This window comes from Arachis hypogaea, chromosome 17 (assembly GCF_003086295.3).
Source record: "Arachis hypogaea cultivar Tifrunner chromosome 17, arahy.Tifrunner.gnm2.J5K5, whole genome shotgun sequence".
Classification (NCBI taxonomy): Eukaryota; Viridiplantae; Streptophyta; class Magnoliopsida; order Fabales; family Fabaceae; genus Arachis; species Arachis hypogaea.
Window position 1 is genome coordinate 11,259,309 of NC_092052.1, and position 8,266 is coordinate 11,267,574.

Below are 8,266 nucleotides of genomic sequence, written 5' to 3' on the forward strand. Positions count from 1 at the left end.
TTTCTGGACTTCCGACCTCATAGACTAATGGAGTGGTACCCCCACTGTAGGTATGCCTCGCATCGTTTCCCGAACTTCCTCTTCTGCCGCTAATTACGACCCATACGCCTGGGTGACTAAGGATGTGAAGGACTCGCCAAATCAGATGGACGAGGGGGAGTTCACGGAGTTCCGACAAGCCGAGTATCTGTGTGGGGGGACAGACGAGGAGACCAATTACGACGTCTTCGTTCCTGCCCCCACGAACGGCTGTATGAGATTAATTTCCACTCTCCCCGGGTTGCCGACTGGATTTGGTTTTACAAAGCCATGTTCACCCAGGTGGGCGTTCGTATACCGTTTTCCGACTTCCAGATGGCGCTTCTTAATCGGATATCCGTGTCGCCGTCACAACTTCATCCGAACAGTTGGGCTTCTATCCGCTGTTTCGAGATGGTGTGTGCATATCTCGAGCTGCCGGTGTCTGTGGACGTCTTTCTCTTTTTCTTCAACCTTACTAACCCTTCCAAGGAGGGGAAAGCGAGGAAAGGGTTCTTGTCTTTCCGATCTGCCCAGGATCGGAGGATATTTGGCTTGTTCGAGGACTCTTATCATGGGTTCAAGGATAAGTATTTCAAAGTCCGCCCCGTCAAAGGTCGCCATCCCTTTTGGTTGTCGTTGGAGGGGGAACGCCTCATCCCGACGTATTGGAGCTTTGGGGCGGGGTCCAACACCTTCATTAAGGTGACTTATAAGGGGATGTCCCCGGTAAATAAGAGAATTGCCGACGTGTTGTGGGCGGTCTTTGGAAGGAACCATGTGAACCCCCACCTCCTTATGGGTGAACGAGAGGCCGCCAGGAGTTATATTTGTGAGTTGTTTTTTCTTATACTTTTATATTGTTTATCGTTGTTTATTATTGCGACTTCACGACTGATGTATTTGTTTGTCTGTTGTAGTGGAGATGTCAGCTTCAGTAACCGGGCTCGAAGGTTTAGTTAAGACCTTCTTGGAGGATAGCGACGAGGAGAAGGTTGACGAGAAGGTTGTCGTGAAGTCGGGAGACCCTACCGAGGAGAAGAAGGATCAAGCTGTGCCTTCGCCTCGGGACACCGAGATGTCCGACAAGAATTCTGCTGGGATGCAGGCTTCTCCTATTCCCGAGGAGACGGCCGGTATTGGGCAGTCGTCCTCTACCCATCGGGAGTATGATGATTTCAAGCTTGTCCCTACTCCCAAGAGGCAGAGGGCATCCTCCAGCCCGGAAGGAACTCTCACCATGATGGAGAGGAACTTTGATGCTGGCGCCTTTATTGACAATCAGCTGATTCCTGGTACGGAGGACCACTTTCTTGGTACCGAACTCGCGGGCCAAGCGAGGTGGATGTACCGCACCCTTCTCCGTGGAGCGGTGATAGCTCGGAAGGCCGAGTTCAAATTGTCGGGCATGCAGGCATTACGAAGGAAGCTCGATACTGTTGCCAAAGCCAACAACGAATTCAAGGCCCAGGTCAAAAAGCTTCAGGAACAGCTGTCCGAGGCAGAGAAGGGGCGCAAGGATGCCGAGGAGAAGGCTGCGTCCTTTGAGGAAAAAATTAAGGCCTCCGATGCCACCGTCTCCCGCTTAACCGAGCGGGAGATGACTCTGGAAAGCCAGCTCAGCGCTGCGCAAGGTCGAGTGGTCGCTGTGGAGAAGGAGCGCGACCAGGCTGTTTCATTGGCTAAGGCTGTCCAAGACGAAGTTGAAGAGCTTAAGAGGAAGCACAAGGCGACCAAAGAACAAGGAAAGAACGCGATCTTCATGACTGAGGAGGCTCTCAAGGCTCAGGTGAAGATTGTGGCTCCCGACTTCGACACATCAGCGATTGGAGTTTTCAAGACGATCAAGGATGGCAAGATCGTCGATTTGCCGAAGAAATGAGTTGTTGCGCCTTTTGTTATTTGCCTGGATTTGTGACTTTGCTGTGGAACACTTGCTAAAACTTTTTTATATCTTAAGAGTTGCCTGGTCGACTAGTATTTATCGCCTTTATCTTGCTTTGTTTAGTAGCATTTTGTTTTGTTACCGTTTTTTCGGTGTGGACTTATTGCTTGTGTCTGTTTTGCCGTTTACGTTGGTAACATGGTTGAAACCGTCTTGGTCTTATTATCGCGGCCTTTGTTATGGCTATGATTCGATTGGCTTCCGGGGTGATCAGTCCCAGATTGCCGTTGAAGAACGCGATTGTGTGGGATATACATTGGGGAATAGTAGATGGGAGAACTCAAACAAGTAAACATTAATCGTCAGTTAAGCAAGTTTATGAACATGGTAGGCATTTGATAAAAGTAAATCACTGGCCGGTGTGCCCAAGCTATGAATAGAACCTCCTCAGGTTACCTGCATTTCATGTTCTCGGGATTTTTTTGCTGTCGAGCCTCTCTAACTTGTAGGCGCCTTTGCCAAGCAGTTCCCTGATTCTGTAATGGCCTTCCTAGTTTGCTGCCATCTTTCTTTCTCCTGGGGTTGGTAGTCCGACGTCGTTACGTCGCAGGACGAGGTCTCTTTCCTCGAACTCCCTTCTGAGGACCTTGGTATTGTAACGTAGGGCTATTCTTTGTTTCAGTGCTACCTCCGATAGGTGGGCCATCTCTCTGGCCTCGTCCTCTAGGTCTTTCTCCACCGCTTCTTCTACTCCCGCCAGAAGTAGCCGCAGGCTCGGTTTGCCAATCTCTACAGGTATCACCGCATCGACCCTGTATGTTAGGCGAAGGGGGGTTTCCCCTGTGGAGCTTTGCTCGGTTGTTCGGTAGGACCAGAGGACCGAGGCGAGCTCGTCAGCCCATGCGCCTTTTTTGCTATCTAAACGCTTCTTGAGGCCTAGCAGGATGACTTTATTGGCGGACTCCACTTGTCTATTTGTCTGGGGATGTTCCACTGAGGAGAACTTCTGTTTTATCCCCAGGCCAGTGAGAAACTCTGCGAACTTCTTGTTAGTGAATTGGGTTCCATTATCCGAGATGATAATTTTCGGGATGCCGAACCGGATTATCACCTGCCTCCACATGAACTTCCTACAATTGGATGAGGATATGCTGGCCAGCGGTTCAGCCTCTATCCATTTGGTGTAGTAGTCGATGGAAACTATGAGGTACTTGACTTGTCCCGGGCCAACCGGGAAGGGTCCCAAGAGGTCGACTCCCCATTGTGCAAAAGGTCGGGGAGACGTCAGTAGGCTCAGCTCGGAAGCTGGCGCTCTGTGGAAGTTGGCGTTCTGTTGACACTTGGCACATTTTTTCACGAATTCTCTGGAGTCATTCATTATTGACGGCCAGTAAAACCCAGCTCGGATGAGTTTTCTTGCTAGGGCTTTGCCCCCGATGTGGTGGCCGCAGCATCCCTCATGGACTTCTCTGAGCACGTAGTCCGTCTGGGCGGGGTGAAGGCATTTCAGCAAAGGTTGGCTGAGTTCCTTTTTGAATAGCTGGTCCTGTATGACCGTGTACTTGGCAGCCTCCCTTCTCAACGCTTTGGCTTCCTTCTCATCCCCAGGGAGCTTGCCGTTTTTCAAGAAATCGGTGATGGGGTCCATCTAAGAGGGGCTCATCTTGGTCAGGTGTAGGGCAACCGCGGGCTCTTTCGTGATGCCTTGGATAAGGGAGCGGTTGCCGGTTCCGGGTTCTGTGCTCGCTAGCTTGGATAGGAGGTCTGCTCGTGTGTTCCTTTCCCTTGGGACGTGTTGGATCGTGACCTCCTCAAATTGTTTGCTCAGCTCTTTGACCCTTTCCAAGTATTTTTGTAGCAGCAAGTCTCTGGCTTGGTAGCTTCCATTTACTTGCGCGGTGATGACCTGCGAGTCGCTGCATACTTCCATCTTCGTGGCCCTGAATTCCCGAGCTAAAGCCAAGTTCCCCAGGAGGGCATCGTATTCTGCTTGGTTATTTGATACGGGAAACTCGAAATTAACCGACTGCTCGTAAATGACTCCGGCCGGGCTTTCTAGGATGATCTCGGCTCCCCCGGACGTCTGGTTGGAAGCTCCGTCCACGTGGAGCTTCCACCGTGTGCCCGTGTCCTCGGTTGGATCTCCGGTTACTTCCACTAGGAAGTCTGCCATTGCTTGTGCCTTAATCGCGTGTCGGGGTTCATAGCTCAGATCGTATTGGGACAGCTCGATGGCCTAGGTCATCATCCTTCCCGCCAGGTAAGGTTTTTGGAGCACCTGACGGATCCCCTGATCCGTTCTTACGACCACCTGGTGGCCCTGGAAGTATTGTCGTAGCCTGCGAGAAGAGGTCAAGAGCGCTAGTGCCAGTTTCTCCAGCTTGATGTACCTAAGTTCTGCCCCCTTGCAGTGCTCTACTCACGAAGTAAATTGGTTGCTGGGCCTTCCCTTCTTCTCGTACTAGCACCGCTGCAAGCGCTCCTTCTGTTATGGCTAGGTATAGGTAAAGTGGTTCTCCGGCTCTGGGCTTCCCGAGCACAGGGGGTGCTGCTAGGATTTCTTTGAAGTGGTTGAATGCTTCCTCGCACGCAGGAGTCCATTCAAATGCTATTCCCTTCTTCATCAGGTTGAAGAAGGGTAGGGCCTTTGCTGCCGATGCACCGAGGAATCGGGACAACGCGGTGAGCCTACCTGCCAACCGCTGGACATCTTTGATGCAACCCGGACTCCTCATCTGGAGTATCGCTTGGCACTTTTCGGGGTTGGCTTCCACTCCCCTTTGGGTTATCATGAACCCAGGAACTTTCTGGCCTCCATGGCAAAGGCGCACTTAAGTGGGTTGAGCCTCATGCCGTGTTGTCGGAGGGACGCGAACACATTCTCCAGGTCGCTTATGAGATCCTCAGGTCGGGTGGTCTTTGCAAGGATATCGTCCACATAGACTTTCACCGTCTTACCGATGAGATTGCTGAATATTTTGTTCATCAGCCTCTGGTATGTTGCCCCCGGGTTTTTCAGGCCGAAAGGCATCACCTTGTAGCAGTAGGTCCCTCCTGGCGTTATGAACGCCATTTTGTCCTCATATGGCCGGTGCATCAGTATCTGATTGTAGCCGGAGTAGGCATCCATGAAGCTTAGATACCGGTACCCCGCGGCCGCGTCAACGAGTGCGTCGATGTTGGGGAGGGGGTAGCAATCCTTGGGACATGCCTTGTTGAGATCAGAGTAGTCCACACACATCCTCCATCTCCCATTGTGCTTTTTTACCAGGACCACATTTGATAACCAGGTAGAGTAGTCCAGTTCCCGGATAAACCCTGCTTCAAGGAGGCTGGCCGTTTGTCTGGCCACTTCCTCTGCCCTTTCCTGAGACATTTTTCTTCTTCTTTGAGCCACTGGTTTGGCTTTCGGCCTGATGGATAGGTGGTGTGACATGAGTCCGGAGTCTATCCCCGACATATTGGCAGGTGTCCAGGCGAACAGATCGTCGTTGGCTCTGATCATTTCCATCAAGGGCTCTTTCAATTAGTGGGGAAGGTTCCTATTTACGAACGTGAACTTTTTCTCCGTGTTACCGACCCTAAACTTTTCCAGGTCTCCTTCTGGTTCGGGCCTGGGCTTGTCGTCAATTCTGGCATCCAAGTCGGCGAGAAATACCCCCGATGCTTCCCTAGATTTCTTTCTTAACGAGAGACTGGCGTTGTCGCAAGCGACTGCCATTTCAAGGTCTCCCTTCACAGATCCTACTGACCCTTCTTCAGTTATGAACTTCATTACCAACATCCTTGTGCTGATGACTCCTCCTAGGTCGTTGATAGTCTTTCTCCCCAGGATGATGTTGTAGGCGGTGGAGTCTCGTAGGATCACGAACTCGGCCATTATCGTTCTTCTCCCCTGGCCTTGTCCCAATGAGGTCGGCAGGGTAATTATGCCATCTGGCTTGATGAAATGGTCGTCGAGCCCTACGACGCCGTGCTGGTGAGTCTGTAGGTCGGTGTCCCTTAGGCCTAAAGCGTCGAACACATTGCGGAACATGATGTTCGAGTCTGCCCCCGTATCTACAAGGATTCGCTTGACGAGACTGGTTCCTACTCTGGCCGTTATGACCATGGGAGGGCTTTCTCCGACCTCGTCGAACCATTGATCCTCCGGGCCAAATGAAATGGGTGGGTGCTTCGTCGTGCTTCGTGTAGAGGACGAGGAGATCGACAGAACTTTGGCGTCTTTCCGATGTGCCGACCTTGACCTAGGTGCCGCATTCCTGGCTGTTACCACGTTCACTATGGTGAAGCCTTGGTCGTCGTCCTCCGGTTCTTGGCGTCGCTTGGCTGCCCGAGTCCTGTCTTCGCCGTCGTGGTCGCGATTCCGTCGTCTCAGCTCTCTAATGAGGTGGGAGAATTCAGCTAGCTTTCCATCCCTGATCGCTTGTTCTAATGCGTCCTGCAGGTCGAAGTAATCCTGTGTCTTGTGCCCATAGCCCTTGTGATAGTCACAGTAGAGGCTTCGATTTCCCCCTGTTCGTTCCTTTAGTGGCCGGGGCTTCGATAAGATCCCCTTTTCGGCGATTTTTTGATAAACTTCCATGATTGGTGCGGTGAGGGGAGTGTAATTGGTGAACTTTCCGACACGAGGAAACGGTCTGGATGCCTTGGTCGGACCGCCATCCCTGGCGTGTTCCTTTCGTCCTTCTCTGCTTTCGCGGTGCCGGTCTTGGTGGTAAGAGGGCTGCCGTTTGGCGGCCACGACTTGGCTAACTTTTTCGTCGTTGATGTACTCCTTGGTTACACATTGGATCTCCTACATGGTCCACACCGGCTTTGTGGTGAGGTGCTTTCTGAAGTCCTCGTTCAGGAGTCCGTTTGTCAGGCACAAGCTCGCAACTGAGTCCGTCAGCCCGTCTATTTCCAGGCACTCGTCGTTGAATCGGTCTAGGTATTTCCTGGTCGGCTCTCCAGGCCCCTGGGTCACTCCAAGCAGGTTGATTGGGTGTTTTTCTTTTGCAAATCTGGTCGTGAATTGGGCTAGGAAGGCATGGCTGATGTCCGCAAAACTGGTCACTGAGCCCTGCGGGAGGTTATTGAACCACCGTATTGCAGGTCCCGCCAGTGTGACCGGGAAAGCGTGGCACCTTACCTCGTCTCCCACTCCCTCCAGGTTCATCCTGGCCTCAAAGGCCGTGAGGTGCTTCAGCGGGTCTTGCGTTCCATCATACATCATGTCCGTTGGCTTGTCAAAATGTTTTGGCAGCTGGACCTCGAGGATGGAACGATGAAATGGGGTCGCTCCCATTATCACGGGTCCCCGCGTTCTCGTTGTTCTCCCTTCGTCGTCCTCCTGACGAGTCTCCTCGTGGTTGCGATCCGCGGTACGCCGCCTCTCGTGCCTGGCGTAGATGAGGGAGTCATGGCGTCTTCTCGCGCGTCCTCTTTCCCTGGCGCTCTCGGATTCAGCCTGAGGGCTGGCTGTGCGTCTGGAATGGCTCCTTGAGTGGGAATGAGAGTGGCTTTGCTCTGGGGTGTGCTGGTCGTGTTCCCGGTCTGCTAGCCGGCGTTCTAAGTCTTGCATCCTGTGGCGTAGTTCCTGCATTATTCTGGCGTGGTTGTCGCCAGTTCCCCCGAAAGGGCGTCTCTCGAGAGATCGGGTGGTACGTCTTGGAGGGGACCTAGTGCGCGGTCGGGGAGAAGTCGCGGAGGGTTCCCCTCTGCGTTCGGTCTCGCTGCCTGTCCCTCCTGGGCCCAAAACAACGTCCATCCAAGCGACTAGGCGTCCCCACAGACGACGCCAATGTTCGGTAAGTCGGGTACCGGACGGGTTGGATCGATATCCTGATCAGCAAGGGGGAAGTCGTCAGGTCGTACGTCTCTGGACTGAGGGTAGGCGAGGTCCCGAGCTCTTCGAATGTGAAAAGGGGGTGTCACCTGCAAAGACACTCCGACGCTCAAGTCAGTGAAGTGTGCATGCGAGTAAGGATTGAGTGGTATCTGACGTACCTTGGGGGAAGGGTAGGTCCTTCCCCATTTATACCGTGTCAGAGGTGGGCCCTGCAAGGACAGGCCCACCTTCTTCGATACCTCCCTTGCACAACTGTGGCGAAGCTGTCAGGGACGCGTGTCCGGGTCGGGCCGGCCCACATTCAGTTTGGGCCAGGCCGCAAATATATATATATATATATATATATATATATATATATATATAAAATTTTATCTCTATTTTTATTATCTTTAATTTTTAAATAAAACAAATATTAAAAATATTTTGTCTCAAAAGAAAGGTATCAGAAAATGGCATAATATTTTCAATCTCATGTGTGTAATATAAGCTTCCTAGATAGGTTCTTTATAGTGGGGATCTATCAAGCAAGC

General features: G+C 52.1%; 1 protein-coding gene across 1 annotated transcript; it reads right to left on the reverse strand.

The window, feature by feature from the left end:
• Positions 1–3,551: 3,551 nt before the first annotated feature.
• LOC140180486 (uncharacterized) lies at positions 3,552–4,076 on the reverse strand. The gene has a single exon (XM_072221686.1). The coding sequence runs from the start codon at positions 4,074–4,076 to the stop codon at positions 3,552–3,554; it is 525 nt and encodes a 174-aa protein (XP_072077787.1).
• Between the last annotated feature and the right edge of the window lie 4,190 nt (positions 4,077–8,266).

What these genes read in the sequence shown, in the direction of transcription:
- LOC140180486 (XM_072221686.1), bottom strand. Translation starts at nt 4,076, where the DNA reads ATGGCAGACTTCCTAGTGGAAGTAACCGGAGATCCAACCGAGGACACG.